The sequence below is a fragment of the Ornithodoros turicata genome, chromosome 5, assembly GCF_037126465.1.
Source record: "Ornithodoros turicata isolate Travis chromosome 5, ASM3712646v1, whole genome shotgun sequence".
NCBI lineage: Eukaryota > Metazoa > Arthropoda > Arachnida > Ixodida > Argasidae > Ornithodoros > Ornithodoros turicata.
In genome coordinates, this window is record NC_088205.1 from 83,068,715 (window position 1) to 83,085,215 (window position 16,501).

A 16,501-nucleotide genomic window follows, 5' to 3' on the forward strand; every position below is an offset into this window, starting at 1 on the left:
CGACACGGCAGAGCGGGAGCAGCTTTTCCTCGCGTAAGTAACGCAGCTCCAACCTGCGCGCCCAAACGTTGGTACTTTTTCTGCGCCTATTTGACGCACCGACTTCAGTAGCACGACTAGTCTATAGCATGCGCAGACACGGCAGAGCGGGAGCAGCTTTTCCTCGCGTAAGTAACGCAGCTCCAACCTGCGCGCCCAAACGTTGGTACTTTTTCTGCGCCTATTTGACGCACCGACTTCAGTAGCACGACTAGTCTATACCATGCGCCGACACGGCAGAGCGGGAGCAGCTTTTCCTCGCGTAAGTAACGCAGCTCCAACCTGCGCGCCCAAACGTTGGTACTTTTCCCCCGAGTGTTTCATGCGCAGACTTCACTAGCACGGCCCGCAGATACCACGCAAGAATAGCGCAGAGCGAGCGCAAGGTTTCTTCCTGGAATTAACACACCCCTCTATCGCGCTACGTTTTTGAGTGAAAACTGCGTCAATTATGCGAGTAAATGGGAGTTGATTAGGTGAGGAAACCATAATAGGATCCTTCATTCACGAAAGCCTGGTGGCGGGTGGGAATTTTCTCGTTTATTGGTATTATGGTTGTACTTGTCGTGCACATCCTCGACAGTAACGAACATAGTCGCAAATCAAGCAGATTTGGTGGCAGATGGCACTGCAAAGTAAGAACTCTCCTCTGTCTACCTACTTTGGAAACTGACAGTGCATGTGACGGAGAGCAATGCGTTTTATTTTGTTGACGACGGCTCCAAGGAAAAGCTACCGTACAACTGGACACAACAACAGTAACAATGGCTCTGACTAGAACAGCAGCAGGGTTACAAAGTAATACGCCCGTCACCGAAGAGATAACCAATGGAATGGAACCTTGAGCAGCCCATCGAATGGGCACAAGAAAATGGCAGGAGTGACCTCGGGATGGATTACTTGAAAGAGAACAACTCTAGTGTAATAGCAACTACTATGTATGTATGTATGTATAGATCGCTGTGTATCACAGGATGGATGGAATGGTGTCAGTAGCGTTGCTGGAACTCATGATGCCATCGGTTGAAGTCCACATAGAAAACGGATATAGAGCCGTTCGTCAGCCCTGCCAGCAGGAATCTGGAAAAAAGATTAAATAACTCTCTGTCCAACAGGCTTTTGGTGGCACGCAGAAGGCTAAGCATGTGTACAACAGGCTTCGTTAGCATGCAGAAAGGTATACAAGAAAGCATCTCACTTTTGGTCATGCGAGAGCGCTAGGGAGCGTACTCCGCCCTCACAGGCTGGGAAGGCGTACAAGAGACCCAGGTTGAAGGTCCTCCAAACTTCGACGATCCCGCTCTCGGATCCGCTCACCATGTACTCGCCGTCCCGACTCAACGTCATGCACTGCGTGCATAAACTTGTCTTATCACATGCTCTTTATCTTTCTTCCCTCTTCACCTGAATGTTATCATGATGAGAGAGATGATGCAGACGACGTCCATTCATGGTGAAATTGCACAGGTTGCCCACCCCGTAGGACACGACGATGAGGCCCTCTCGCGAGAGGGCGCACATCTCTGGAGGTCCCAGATCGCCGGGAGCCTCTAGGGAACGCAGTAGGTCGCCGCTCGTTGTGTGCACCAGCACGGGTCCCCCTAAAAACGTTGCCATCAAAATTACGCCTGTTGTGAAAGGTATGAACACGTTACCCTTGGAGCCGCTTACAACGAGGCCTAATTCTGCAGACACCACAATGCAGTTGACTTGGTTCTCGTGTCCCGTAAGCGTTGCTCGAGGCGTCGGGGTGTCTGCAAGAGACAAGAGCTTTCGTCTCCGAGCTTCCGAGAATATTCAATGGCCAACCTGGGTTAGCATTATCCCCGGCAATGGCCTGGGTCCGTGCATTCCAATGCCACAGAAGCACGGTGCAGTCCACAGAGCCTGAAGCAATGTAGCAGTCGGAGGTGATGTTGCATTCGGAGCGTGCCAGGCAGGTGACAACGCCGAAATGGCCGTAGACGATCTGCACGATCTTGGCTGCAATGCGTTCAGTAATTAGCGTTCGAGCCTGTCGGGACTCTGGTCGCCCAGAGGTCGTGTGGTGAAGGTCGGGTGAAATCGGAATTTAGCCGACCTTCGTCAACGTTCTTCGCGAGATAATCAAGTGGCTCATCGCTTCCTGACTGGCAAATTGTCTATTAGTGTAGTCAATCAAGTGCAGTGACGTAAAACGTTCGCGCTGAAAGTGAACTCGATGGGCTGTCCTCAAAGCGGGAACAAAGTCCATTTGCAAAACAAAAGGAAAACGTGACAGTGAAAACGAAATTCAGAAAAATGAGAGCACGCTTCATAATGAACCCTGAGACTGGTGAAATAACACACATACACTAGTCTCTCACACCCTCTCCTTACATAGCACAGCGACGAGACCAAATATGCCGACTTAAAGTGACGGTCGCATCCAGAAACCCATCTATGAAACCACTATGTTCGGCATCGGCCGACCCTCTAACTCGGCTAATTATTTCGTCCGAAAAGTGCTTAGATATCAATTAAATTAATTTTAAAGGCGGCAGCGAGATCAGCGTGACGTCACTCCCTAACAGGAGGAGTGCGAGGGCCTTGCTCAGAGGAGAAAGGCGCCGCGCCGTCCAGACGCCCCGCACCGCCGTGGCATTCTTTTTCTCGGCGCCGTGCTCTGATTGGTGGTGTAGGGAATGACGCTTTCGCCTTTTACTAAAGAGGATATTCCGGCATAGACTCAACATCCGGCGTCTGCTCTTGTCACGTATTCCATCGGATAGCAGTCAGACTGCGCCACTATTTCGCGTGGGATTTTCGATACGGTGGTCAGTGGTCCAGGAGGAATAAGATGTCACGTATTTTCCAAATGGACTGGAACAGATGCTACCGTCTCTTTAAAGCACTGTCTTGCTACGTAGAGCTTTTGGAGAACGCGTACCTGACTCTGTCGAGAAGACACGAAAGCTCTTGTCCCAGAAGCCACAGGCGACCAGGAAACGGCTGTCGACCGTGGTGACGAAGCAGCAACTGCGCATGCGCACGTGCTGGCTGAAGGTGTCACCAAGGTGACGTTTGTGCGGTGCCACGTTCATCATGAGCAGTGGGTCCATGGCCAGGGGAAGTTGGCCCGACTGAGTCTGGTTCGTCTCGGAGTATGTGGGGGAATGGAGAGGTGCTGGACACACGGGTTTATTCGAATAAACGGCCTGTGCTTGATAACCCAACACTGCCAATTCTGCTCTAGCACCAAAAGGTTATCGATAAGATAAGAGCTTCCCACCAGCTGTGTGCCAATAACAATCTACACCAATAATCACGTGACAGCAGTATTGCCAAGTCTGCTCCGGCTGTCCTTTCAAACGGACCCAGAAAAAACTCCAGAATTCGGCTAGTGACAAGAGGCACATAAAATATATTTATCTGCAAAAAGAACACGCCCACTGAAACAGAAAAAAAGTGTAAATAAGACGACATTAATAAATGAAGACAGGACGTCGAGACGATTGGCAGGATACAGTGCATGATATCATTTAGAATGTCGTTTTCTTCATCTGGCGAAATGCTCGCTGAAATGCCTGCTTCCTTGTCAGTGGAGTCAGGCGCGTTTCCAGCTCGTTTGCCAGCATAGCCGAGTCAACACGTGTTGTTTCTTTTGGTCTAAAATTAGGACTCTTAGCGGTTTCAATAGAATGTCACCGTGCAAGGATTTTCACAGACGTCGAAACCACTAACACTCCCCGAAAGAAATGCGCCAGAAAGGCCCAAAAAGCATCAAAAGTCCGCGGATATATGCCTCCCCCCAAAAAAAGGAGAAAATCCTGCGAAAATCCCTGCAACCGTGTTCCGCTGGGCTGAAGATTGAAAGTTTGGACCTTTTGAGGTGGCTTTGTAATATCTTTCGTCATCTGGCACTCGCTCGTTCCATCGCGTTCCATCGCTCGTTCCATCGGCAACACATTTTAGCTGCTAACACGGAACTACGAGTATTATGCTATATCAAATACTGCAAAACCTTCAGATTTCCCTGCAGCCTCTCGATCGAAATCCTTCCCTGTAAATCTGCGGCACTAAACCTCCAGATCTGGAAGGAAAACTTCGAACTTGGCAACACTGCGTGGCACTCGACAAAATTCTCTTTGGGCTGCGTAGGAAGCTCTATCGCGCACAATTTCGTGCGATATTTCGTTAGTGGATCGTCATGCTATTGCAACGAGACATTCTGGATAGCTGAATGTCAAACCCGATTCTCGCAAGATGATTACCGTACACCAGCTAGCATGCTTACCCGAGTAGCTCGAGTTCCATCTGTTAACGGCGAAGTTCTGGTTGCAGGTGACGGTGATGACTGAAGGTAGCGGAAGCTGCGGGTACGTATTGGCCGAGATGTGGCAGATGGGTGAATTGGACAGGAACTTTATAATCATGCAAAGCTCTTCCGTTACCGGAGAAAACATCATTGGACTCTGCGAGACAACAGCACAAAGCTCTTAGGTAAGGAGGCAGAGTGAAGGACATTATTTCGGTATTTATTTTTAGTGCCCATTATAGTCACTAGACAGTTGTTCCTCCGCCATATCTTACAAGAGTCGAGTTTTGCGCTTCCTAATTAGTGACTCCAGTGCTCCATTTTGCTGCTCTGTAGCCTATTTGGACGCTTGCTCCAGAACTTATAATGTAACTCTGATCTGCATAATTTTATGGGTACACTCTTAAAAATGAACTTCACCTCATAGCATGCTCCTAGCCAACCATAATCTCGATTGATATCGTTATCTGACCTGATTTGTTGAAAACGGGAGGCGTACGCCTTTTTTGTGACAATTATGAACAGCATAAGTGTCACAAAAAGGCGTACGCCTCCCGTTTTCAACAAATCAGAGCAGATAATGATATCATTCGAGATGATGGTTGGCTAACAGCGTGCTGTACGGTGAAGTTCATTTTTAAGAGTGTAATGCCGTTGGGAAACCTTGCCGCGTTACACTCACAACCAGCTCTATTCGCGGACGACAAAGAAGAATTGGGTTGCGAAAGGGAGACGCTATGGACGGCAATTTCCGACCGGTATCTCTCGCAGTTAAGCTAGCTTATCAAACTCATCCAAGGGGTAATGAAGCCACTCAAACATCTAACTCAAATCGTAACTCCGACTAAACGAAATGCAGCGTTTCATATACGTGAGGCAGATCGTCCTTACGTCATACTTTGTCAAAATTAGAGATGGATTTTATGTCAATGGAGAAACAATATTTTGCGAGAAGAGAACGTGAAATTGTAATGACATAACTTCGGACCGGAGCTCCTGGAAGATTTTCATATCAGACGTCAAATACAAAATTTTGTCCAGCGGAATTTTGTCGTAGTTTTTTAGATAAACGAGGAAAACGATGGACATAATATCCGGTTTCGGTTTCACGGCCACCCAAGCACGAGCTACCTCGCGGACGTGACGAGATAAAAAGGCTGTTTTTGAGATACGGGAAAAAAGGAATCAGCACGTTTTACCAACAGAAACAGTGACGGCTAAAGCGCCACTGAACCATTTGAAATGACGTCATAAAAAAGCGTGTGACATTTTTCTTTCCCTTTCTCTTTTTCAAAGTACGACCGTCGCATGAAACAAGACAACCTTTTCCCGCTGCTTGACGCCCCCCATTCCCCTATGAGGTAAAAGTAGACTTGCAATGTGCATAGCAGAGCTGCGAGGAGGATGCGGTTCCATGAGCAATTGGGAGGGCGTCTGGCCAAAGTTCTTGATCTGATTCTCGATGGCCTGGGAAGAAAAAAAAGAGACATCTTTCGGTGCCATGACTGAGGCTACTCCAACGGGTACGAGATGGCCTTCGTACAACACACTCCGTGACTCGCTCTCAATGAACAAAAATAAAAGGGACAAAATAAAAGCATTTGACGCGTACCACGCCGCCAGCGTGAAAGCGCCACGTCGTGTTCATTTTGCGAAGCAAAACCAATCACACGACGTAGCCAAGTAGCCGTGTCAAAATTACTTCATCGAGCCGACGACTGCTGTCGATTCAGGCAAAACCGCTTATCCAGCCGAAGGAGGTCAGAGGACCGGGTGTCGTTCTGGCGTATCTTACTGGCAATAACGATGGGTAACCGACATCAACTCGACTATATAGGCTGTATCGTTACACGTATAGGTTCAGCGAGCATTATCCTATATTTCCTAGTTCTGATCACAAGGATAAGATTATTGCAGGACGGCGAGAAGAACGCGACTCCTATTTTTGAAAGCAGCCCCAAATTTGCTGATGGGTGAGACGGTTTGTGTTACGCCCACATGATTTGGGTGCCAAAAGGAGTATGAATAGAAACGTTATAGGGATAGCTCTGAAACGAACCTCTTTCATGACGCTATCCTTCATGTTCTCCAGATCCACACTGCCTTCGTAGGTGAGGTAGTAGAAGACGTTCGTACTGCGCACAGCTTCGGGGCCTGAAAAAAAATCATTAATAATACAGAGAGAAAAGAAGAGAAGACCACCGAACGCGCACACATTGAATGGGGCTCCTTAGAGAAGCTGTTGAGGGGGGGAATAAACAAACATTGCCCCCTCGCAAGGTGAATAGTGGAGCTCGGCTGACCGGGTCAGGCACCAACCCATCCATCAGGGACGGCCGCAGACAGCGGGCCAAATTAATTCTTAATAGACTGCAGCCTTCTCAGGATAACTTCGAGAAAGCTACCAAGATGGATGGTCATACGGAACGAACCAAATATGCAACCCCCACTGCGAACTGGGAATAAAACAAACATCTCGTCCGTGATTCTTCTAAAAAGTTGGTGTCACAAAGGGACAGGTCGGCCGAGTGATGTATGTCTTGGCTCGCCAAAGACAAACCGGAATCGATCGAGAGATTACCCTCCGTTTGGGACACACGAGTGAAGCGTTGGGGATCAAGTATTGGACGTCCATACTAATGAGACAAAACAGACAGTCGCTGGTCTTTTCTTTTTCTTCTTCTTCTTTTTGTGCACTCACGCTGAATATGTTTTCTTATAGGCCAGTCCGCGAGAGAGTGTGCCATTTCATGAGACGTCGCTCCGAGGTATTGTGCCAACTGTGACAATGGAGAACTCTTAAAACAATAAAAGAAAGGAAAAGTTTATTATAGACGGGCACTAGCCACTCGGACTCTTTTGAAGTCATTAGAAAAAGTCAGTACCGCCTGTAAACTGCCACCGAGACATGCTGCACGCTCATTTTTGCTATTCGGCAGCGCATGGGCCTCAGAATCCTGCTTCCGTAATGAACGTAAAAAGGGAAACCTCTCCATCCATAACAGTGATGGTTCCAAACTGTATAATCGCTCTGCGGGGTATACGTATTTACTTTGCATTTCGCAGTCCGTCATTTTTCTAACGTGACGCTATAGTATACTGTTGACAGACTGTTATATTTTTTAGAAATAAAACTACTCCCACCACCGTATCGTGCAACGTAAACTTACTCGCTTTTTTCCCGCTACCTGTTAAGGGGGAAGAAGGAGAGGATTAAAAAACCGCCCCGAGATCACGTTTTTAATTAGACGAGCCTGCTGGGAGGTACTCCATTTGTCAGCACTTGGGTGCTCCCTCTCGAAACAGGATCCTCGGCTGATGCCACTCACCTCGCTGCTTGTAGCCGAAGATGAGGTCGATCCACTGGTGCAATTGGCACGACACGAACTCCGACTCCAGGGCCTGTCAACAACGACGCATGAGAGGGGTGTGAATTTGGTGAAAGTGCGCTTTTAGGACATTTCGAGACGACGCCGTTTGCGTAGACCCGGAAATACCTGGGTCATTCACGTTTTATTACCTCCTACAACCAGGAAGTCGGCAGTGCTAAGGCATTTTTTTATTTTTTTTCTCGGCAGACCCCGTGTCCGTGCTAGAAATTGACCGCATGCTCCGCACTGACCACGTTTTTTGCTGGTTAGACATCCATTTTTCACCGAAGAAAAAATAACAAATAGAAGAGCACACAAACTGCACGCTGTCCACGTCTCCTCTCTTCCATAAACTGTACCCGTAGATCGTATTTTGAGAGAGTCTGGATCGAGAAAAACGGACAGGATTCGGACAATAGGGAGTCCTAGCGAGTCGCGTTTCTGCCCGAACCAAACGACCGATCCTGTCGATTCGGTAAGTTTAGGGGAAGCGAACCAAAGTGATTTTTTAGCAAATGGGTTTAGAAACATCGTTCCTTCTCCCTATAATGTATTTCCAGGTGGATTTGAGCGGCACCTATTAGCATTTATATTATAAACACGAGTTTTTCTGTATATACCGCAGCGTGCTTTAGGACCACCTCTTTGCTCAAGCAAGAGACGAACTTGAGGACGTCGTGTCGTCAACAGTAATTTGGATCAGAGGGACATAAAAAGGCAAGTTTGCCTTTCCATCATCCGTGTGCGAGGACTATAAACAGTGAACGGGGTGCATACATGTTTTGGCGCCACAAGTGGACGTTTTCTACGGTGTGGAATGCTCTAATGAACACGTCATCCAACAACTTCCCGTAAACGATATACATCTTCTCTGCGGTTCCATTAGCGCTCTGCTTGTACAAACCAATCGCCAGTTTGCTTGGCGACGTCAAATCGGTCGGAATAGAACAGAGTCACCTACGTGAGTTTCGCGCATTATTGCTACTTTATCGGCAGATGCATAAATACCGCACAATTCGATTTTGAAATTCGCGACCGTGCGCAACGGTGGCTATGCCCGTAACTAGCCGCCCGGGTGATTTTGACGTCATTACGGTGCAGCCCGATGATTGGTTTAGAGGAACGTCGTCTGCTAGACAAGGAGAACTGGGCACACCTTACGTGTAAATCTACTCCAGTTGCCTTTTTAGAACTGGAAGAAAAACGGAATAAAAAAAAGAAGAAGAAGGGAAAGCGCAGGCCCCGCCGTCACTCTTATAACCGAAATGACATCACCGGAGACGTTTTTCCTCCTCCTCCTCGTTTCACCCTGCAGAGCGAGTTGAGCGGGAACGCGCGCGTCGATGTTCGGTGCGTTTTTTTTCAAAGAAAAATATTGCGTACAGAGAAATTTTTTGTGTTAGTTGTCGAGGCAAGCACATCCCTTCAGAATGCGTCAGAAACAGAAAATCTTTGAGATGACTTTCTAGGCTCCTTCAAAAAGGCGCTCACCATGAGCGCTGGAAGGAACCGTCTTGACGATGAGAAAGTCAAGTTTAATTTATCAGAAATAGTAAAAGAGTAAGTGTAACACACCATTCTGTTGATTCGGACAAACTCTTCGGGCGTGGAGGCCCAAGGCGGAAGGACAACGTCGCCGACGGGAGTTCCGTCCTCCTGGCGGCCAAGCTGATAACGGTTCTTGTTCATGAACATCTCCGGCAGGTAGAAGAACTCTGGGATCAGCTCCTGCATACGTCGTTTAAATAGGCTCTTGAAACAGCTCCAGATTAAAGGAAGAAGAACGCACCTTCACATCGGACGTATCCCTCTGACAATTCTTCCAGGCTTGCCCCACCGAAGAGAACATCCGGTTGGCGTGGTCGAACTTGCCTCCTTGCAGGGCCAGAAACAGAGTCGTGAAAGGCTCCTGCGTGGGTTACGCAATGCATTTCCACGTCAAGTCGGCTGCACCTCCATTGTGGAAAGTAAACCGTCGGGACGTGAGACGAACACGACATCTCGGGCTAACCTTCGTGTACGACCTCATAGCAACGAGGCCTTACAACAAAATATGTCGCAATAGTTAGCCGATATTGTATAAAGGGCGCGGGAAGGAGACTCTTAATGATGAAGGATGGAAGTCACTGAAAAGGTTAGCCAGACTCGAACCCACGTACATCTTCTGGATGACCGGTCCAGGGCTCTACCAGAATTCAGAATCTCTCCAGAATCCAGAAGATGTGGGGTCGAGTCCTACAGCTGGCTAACCTTTTCAATGACTTCCATCTTTTATCATTAATTTCTTAGGCACTTGAGGCTTTGTATGTATTTGTCCTTTCTATGTGTTCCAGCGCCTCAGAACATCAATTGTCTCATGTTCAAGGAGACTCTTGTCCCTGCACCGCGTCTAATTTCAGTTGAAACCAAAGAGTAGGTCGGGGTAAAAAATGTTTGAAGGGCAGGTATACGTAGTGCAAGCTTACCACTCGCACGAGCCAGTTGAGAGTAAAGGCTGCCGTCGAGTAGTGAGTGCCGTAATGAAAAGGTGGGATGACGTCATGCTCCCATGTCTCGTAGCGCTCCTCGAAGAAAGCTCTCCGACTGGGATTCAGGGCTCCGACGGGCTGCGTTTACCCCACATTGCGTCATCCGGACACGCATCCCCTCCTTTGAGACTTACCTTTGAAAGATCCCTGTAGTTGCTGGGAAGGCTGAGGTCCAACTCTTGGGACTCGTAATTGGTGAGTACCCAGGGGAACACCGGGTACTGGTTGAGATCGTTGTAGGTCCGACCTGCGGTTACAAGGCCCCCCATACGTGTACCCTGTCATCGGTGATAGATATAGTTGTGTGGTACCTGCTATCGTGTTGAGAAACATGAGGTACTCGAAGTTGGTAATTTCCCGCCTCTGCCACTTCTGCGTCATGTTGGACTGCTGAAAGATCTGCCTCGGTGACAACAGGGAAGCTCGCCTGCGGCAGAAAGCAACGAAAATTTCCAATGTCAGTGGTAGTTGTTCCTCCAACAATCATATTTCCGAGGTTTTTGAAATTTCAAGCTCAGAATTATATCCTAGCCCACACGCGATTGCGGACTATTGTATTGTATCCGAGAAAACGATGTCATCTTTCGATTAAGTGGCTATTCCTAAGCCGTCCCTCGGGGCCTGGTCTGCTATATCTTAATTATCGTCAACCTGGATCGTGTTCACAGTCAAGGACACTATCATTTTCCGCCATCCATTTCGTGAATAACTAACTCATTTCCCCTCGTGTTCAAATAGCAAGTAACTGAAAGGAAACTGGAATATGGGGAGCAGGACGTAGGAAAACCCGATGGAACGGCGGAGGCGTGACGTCACGCTACATGCACCCGGCGGCATAAGACGCGTCGTGTCGCATTTCCGAAAGTGAAGCGAGATGAGTAGTTTACTGCAGCACACGGCAAGGGAGGAAGATTTTGGACCGGAACACTTCTCAAACACCGACGAACGAAAAGTATATGCAGTCCAAGTTGAATGGGAGCGGATTTGTGCGCGTGCTATCACTATACAGAGCGATATCCCTATAGGCGTCGAGCCGTGAACACGAGGAAGCGAAACGACAATTCTGGAGAAGAGCACATTGCTCTTTACGTTGTCTCTTGGCGTACACGTGGGCCACGTTGAGTCAGAGAGCGTATTAGGAACTGTGCGTTTCATTCTTTGGGTACTCTTAGCTCGTGCATATAAGGCAAGCCTTGGTGCCGATCGTCACAAATACGCAGTTTAAATAAATTCTGATGTGTGCCTCCTCACTGACGACGGCGTTTTTCGTGTCTCGAGAACCGGTGGAAAAAATTGATTCGTTACCACATCACCTCGACCCGCGCTTAGCTTTAGGCTCGAAACTGGCATCAGACCGAACAGGAGGCACACGCACGACGTGCGACAGAACCGCTCAGTGTTGCTCCCAAATGACCACCTCCTAGTGCATCCAAAATTTCCAAAACTGTTTATATGATTCCTGCTCCCTTTTCAACTGAGGTATTTCATAACTGTGTTCCGATCGTGTCAATGATCGTAAAAATAACGCGAGCTTGAAATCGATTTGGAGGTATGTGAGAGGATAACGAAATCAAAATAGCGAGAAAATGAAGGATGCTTGGAGCCGCCTTCTTGGAAATATTTTGCACGGTGATCGAGTTTGGTCATCAATAAAAAAAATAAATAAAAAAAAACATGAGACTGTGACAAGAAGGACGTTCCTCACCTGGTCTGTGGAATGCCATACTTGATGCCCACACCGACGCAGGGCAGAGCCTTCACCACTTTCTTCACCGTTTTTTGGCTGTCGAAGGCAAACATGATGGACGCTGAAAAAATAAAAAAGGAAAAAAGAAAGGCAACCCACGTCAATCTCGAAACACAAAGGCTACACATTTGAGAGCAAACAAAACCCCTCTAATGACAGCTCTGCATGACGATGCGCTCAGCTGAATGACGGTGTTTGTATTTCCCCCAAAATTGGTGGTCAGCGGAGACCACGACCGTCAGTGTCCTTAACCCGGATGGAACGCGCGTCGAACGACCTTTCCTGGCAAATGCTGTGCTCCAATCTTGGCTCATACTTGGGTTTTTCTTTGCGTGTGTGGCGCCGAGGGAAAGAAAGGCGGAACTGGGTTTCTTGGCAGTCGATGGTGTCGAAACTTGCTTCAAATAAGTTTCTCAGAATCCAGTGAACGACAAAGAAATGGAAAAAACAGAAAAGGAAAATTGACGCGGAAGTATAGCGAGACGAGAAAAGAAAAGGCGCGTGGGTGGGATTAGACTGAGCCACCTAATTTTGTCCAGTAAATCCAGTAAACCGACGAACGCATCAACCGGCCATCACAGACTGTTCTTCATCTGAGCAGAGAAACTGTCTCTGCTGGCGGGTTTCATATTTTTCGTCGCAAAATTGATCAACCATGAGCTACCATTGATTGAGTAATCACACAACGCTGCAAACGCAGGCTGAACCTGCGTGCATAATTTTTTTTTTCTTTTTCTTCTTCATACATTTCGATACGATTAAACGTTTCCAGTGAAATGAGCTCTCTTGGCTCTCCATAAAGCGCGTTCACAGAGCAGACAGCGAGTAAAAGCTGGCTCCGTCTGGGAGACGTGGACTTAGTCGCGGAACGACAGGAGCAGCCGGCCGGAAATAGTCGCCCGGGAAAAAGTCAACGGAGACACGGAATCGGCGGGAAAAATTAGCGACGTCGCATGCTCCGGATTAGTTACGGTGTAACGTTACTGCCCAGCTGGAACGAAAACACTCCTAATTGCTCTCAGCTGGAACACTTCCTTTCCAACTGGAATGCCTTCATAAAAGTCTTTAAAGTGGGACTCCGCAACAAAATCACCGCAACGATTGTGAGATCGCAGTAACGCTTGCGATGTCAGGAAGATGCGTACGAAATATCGCGTTATTACGCCTCTCCTCTGTGAAGCAAGAGGGCGCTGAAAGCAACACTGCCGACGTCATCCTGCATGGAAGAATGCGATCTTCGTAGCAGACGACAATGCCTGGTGACGTCACAGTACCTTCCTTGGGGCGAACCGCTGCGCGCTTTGCATGTTGGTTTCGGTTTGGTATTGTCATCATTTACGAATTAATTACTCGCACAAAATGAATGCGAATGTTGTGTTCGGTATCGAGGGAGCGGACCGTGTTCGGTACGAGGCTCACCTAATTTTTTTCGAATCCTTCCGAAGTGTCCCTTTAAAGAACGTATTACTGCAACAATTTGAAGCGGGAAATAGAGACAAAACTCCTCTTACGTCACGACCACGACATGTGATTTGCATCCCTTCCTGTTTGGAGGTGGCGCTACTCATCAGCCAGTTTATTGCTTCCTCAACTGTTATATAATATCTTGTACTTCGGCTCACCTGAGGAATTTTGTACAAGCGGTGCACATCCCACGCAGGAGATGCGTTCCTGCTATAGTTGTAAATTGATTATCATCGTCATTCTATGAGTTTTTTATGGGAACCGTTGCTGTCGTCTGCTACGGACGTATATATCCGCTTCTGCACGTTCAAAATTCAAATTTCCATTATCCAATCCTGATGGAGATCTCGCGGGCCGATGCGTAGCGCCCCTAGCGGACGGGCTCCTGCATAGGAGTTGCAGATTATGACATGGTCGCTATAATCTAGTATAGGTCGTGGTCACGACTGGCATACTTGTGGGGCGATCTCGCGCTTTCAAGTACCACAGGGATGCTTTCACCTGCGAGGGTTTGTGTCCCTCCGATGACGTGCAGTCAGACATCGTGTACTGCACCACGTGGACGTAACAAGCCCTTATAGAAACGTCGCTTTCTGAATGTAGCTACTTACTCCTGGATGCGAGGAATATCTCGAGGGCGATGTTCTGCAGCAGGAACCGCCTCGAGAAGATGGCCCGAATCTCGGAGAAGTGCCACTTGCCATGCACGTGGTCGCAATACTTGAGAGCCTACAAATAGAAAACGCACATTTACGACACACATATGCAGAAATGTAGCTCTTCCGATGGTTCGCAGTGGAATAGCGATCGGGGAAACATACTTCAGTCAAGGGTCGGGGAAATTTCCAACAGATCAATGTATTTACTGGATCGCTGCATTTCGAAACGAAAACGAGTTTCGGTTGTGTTGTCCGTTTTATTCACTTATGGACTCCCACCAATTTAGGCCGTTTAGGTGTAAGCGAGCTTAAGAACAGAGGGTTTTAGCATACCGCTACCGGAATATAGGCTACCGCATCTAGCGCACCCGATCAACATGTAAGATTCTGATTCACGCATGCTGTCATTGGTTCCGGTAGGTATGGTAGCTTGACGGTGACGATACCAATAACGCTCTATATTACAACTCGCTAATATTACTCGCTCCGTCTACTCCGGCCGGAGAGCGTCTGCTTATAAGCCAGGAGAGCGTTGCGTGGGCACGTGATGTGTCCCATGTTGCGTGTGGATGTCACTTAATGTTCTTTTCCGGCAGAGCCGTCTTCCGATCCGGTTGTCTGCAGCCTTAGAAATATCGATTAAGATACAGGTGGTTGGAAAGGGGTGAGAAGCACTCCGACTTGTGGGTAAGCGCGGGAGCGCCCAGCTCCGAAAAAAGGGTGACGCCGTTCGCTCCCTGCGCTCTGGAGCCGCTACTTAACGCGCACAATGCAACAGACAAGCCGGGGGTGTAAAAAAAAAAAAAACGAAAGACCGTCAGCACTACCCCCTTCAGTGATCTACGAAATCCGAACTTCCTGCTCGTTTGTCGGACGGATCGTTGCATCAACGATCGCCCTATAGAGAACATTCTCGAACAATCTCTGTGAACGATCCTGTACATCTAAAGCGGCACGTCGAGACCTGCGGTTGCAATGTCCCGCTTCAAGACCCACTCGTCCGACGAAGGAAGGAAAAGAGCTGGTGGAAGCCAGGTACGAGATCACCGTACAAGGAAAAACACGTTAAAAAGACATTCTAATCCTTCCCGCAGAGCTGGCTTTCCTATAGAAAGAGCACTATATACTTGATACGACCTTGTAGCATCGATAAGATCCTCAACCCTCCTCTTTTCCTCCATCTTTTCTTCCAACTTACGTATGTTTTTTATTTTTTATTCCGTGCTAGCGCCGCGAAGCAACTGTGGCCATGAGCGGCGTACAGACGTGGACAGATGGAGAGGGGACAGTATGCGTCCTGGGCCGACTTCGAGGGAAACCGTGCCAACATTCGTTTGTAAAGAGTGCCGGAAAGCCCAGGGAAAATCTGGGTGACAGCGCAGCCGGTGGTATATAGGATTCAGCACGACAGTGGAGTAACCAGCTAGCGAACGAACACATATCACCATTTTCAGGATAAAAGGAGCTGCTCAGCCACGACGCTAAAATTCCTCCCACAGAGTGACGAGTTCATTTGAGGAGAAAGAAGGTCTTGATGAGCCCGGTTGAAGAAACCACACGCGCGTCGCCCAACAGAAGCGAAAAATGCCCCTCAATTCGAGCATAAAGATAAGATGCGCGATAAGATAATGTCCGTCACCCGTGAGTTCTCCCACGGGTCCAGTGTTGATGGAGTCTGTGTGGCGTACGCCCCCCCACCCTCCACACAGAGGAGGTGATTGGTAGCGCGATTACGCACCATATGGCCCCCTCTATACCGATGATGACGACAGCGCCCAAAAAGAATGCATCGATCGGTGGTTTATTACCTGGCCAGGTGGGGGGGCTTTGCTTCATATTACTCATCCACAGTTACTGTACATGTTTTTTTCCCGAGAATATTACCCTGTATATAGCGCGGCACACTTTATTTGAGCGATGATGGTCGGGATGGTGACAGGGGTTACAGAGAGGAGCCGTTGTTGAGAAAGGGCTATCGCCATCCTTTGATGAGGATGGAGAAGAAACAGATTATCCTTGCGTGTATCCTAGCAGGGTTGGTTATCGAAAATATCATTGTTTCCGTTTCCGGTAACTGGAAAACTCGGCCTTTCGTTTCCGTTTCTGGGCGATTTTCAGTAGCGGTTTCTGTTTCTCATCCGGAACTCGTACTATCTGGTTTTGGCTTTCTCATGTCAGATATTCTAGCTACGTAATGGATGCAAAAGGACGTTTCGGTTTCTGGTAGTGGAAACTAAAACAATTTTGTTTCCATTTTCGTTCCTTGCTGAATTTCGGTAATTACCGTTTCTCATTTCCGTTTCCGGTGTGCAACCCTGGTCCCTAGGTAACCAGTAAAAACGAATCCGAAGCATCCTCAAGATCGTACGTTACTTCCGGCCACCTCTTGCACACAACATCGTATATCGTCTTGATAA

At 48.1% G+C, this 16,501-nt stretch overlaps 1 protein-coding gene across 2 annotated transcripts in view; it reads right to left on the reverse strand.

Annotated features, from left to right (window-relative positions):
• Window positions 1-721: 721 nt before the first annotated feature.
• Window positions 722-16,501, reverse strand: part of LOC135395035 (neurobeachin-like) — a 67,902-nt gene continuing 52,122 nt past the window's right edge. Inside the window, exons 37-54 of one of the 2 annotated variants that reach the window (XM_064626209.1) lie at window positions 14,037-14,154; window positions 11,920-12,022; window positions 10,526-10,641; window positions 10,349-10,461; window positions 10,152-10,292; window positions 9,476-9,595; window positions 9,262-9,414; window positions 7,645-7,717; window positions 7,486-7,503; window positions 6,375-6,469; window positions 5,693-5,782; window positions 4,295-4,472; window positions 2,948-3,184; window positions 1,849-2,022; window positions 1,695-1,793; window positions 1,444-1,640; window positions 1,238-1,389; window positions 722-1,119 (exon numbers count right to left, since the gene is read on the reverse strand). In XM_064626209.1, coding sequence (XP_064482279.1) covers window positions 1,029-1,119; window positions 1,238-1,389; window positions 1,444-1,640; window positions 1,695-1,793; window positions 1,849-2,022; window positions 2,948-3,184; window positions 4,295-4,472; window positions 5,693-5,782; window positions 6,375-6,469; window positions 7,486-7,503; window positions 7,645-7,717; window positions 9,262-9,414; window positions 9,476-9,595; window positions 10,152-10,292; window positions 10,349-10,461; window positions 10,526-10,641; window positions 11,920-12,022; window positions 14,037-14,154 — 2,268 coding nt within the window. In that variant the 3' untranslated portion in view covers window positions 722-1,028. The remainder of the gene's footprint in view (window positions 1,120-1,237; window positions 1,390-1,443; window positions 1,641-1,694; window positions 1,794-1,848; window positions 2,023-2,947; window positions 3,185-4,294; window positions 4,473-5,692; window positions 5,783-6,374; window positions 6,470-7,485; window positions 7,504-7,644; window positions 7,718-9,261; window positions 9,415-9,475; window positions 9,596-10,151; window positions 10,293-10,348; window positions 10,462-10,525; window positions 10,642-11,919; window positions 12,023-14,036; window positions 14,155-16,501) is intronic. The other variant, XM_064626210.1, reaches the window with a different exon arrangement.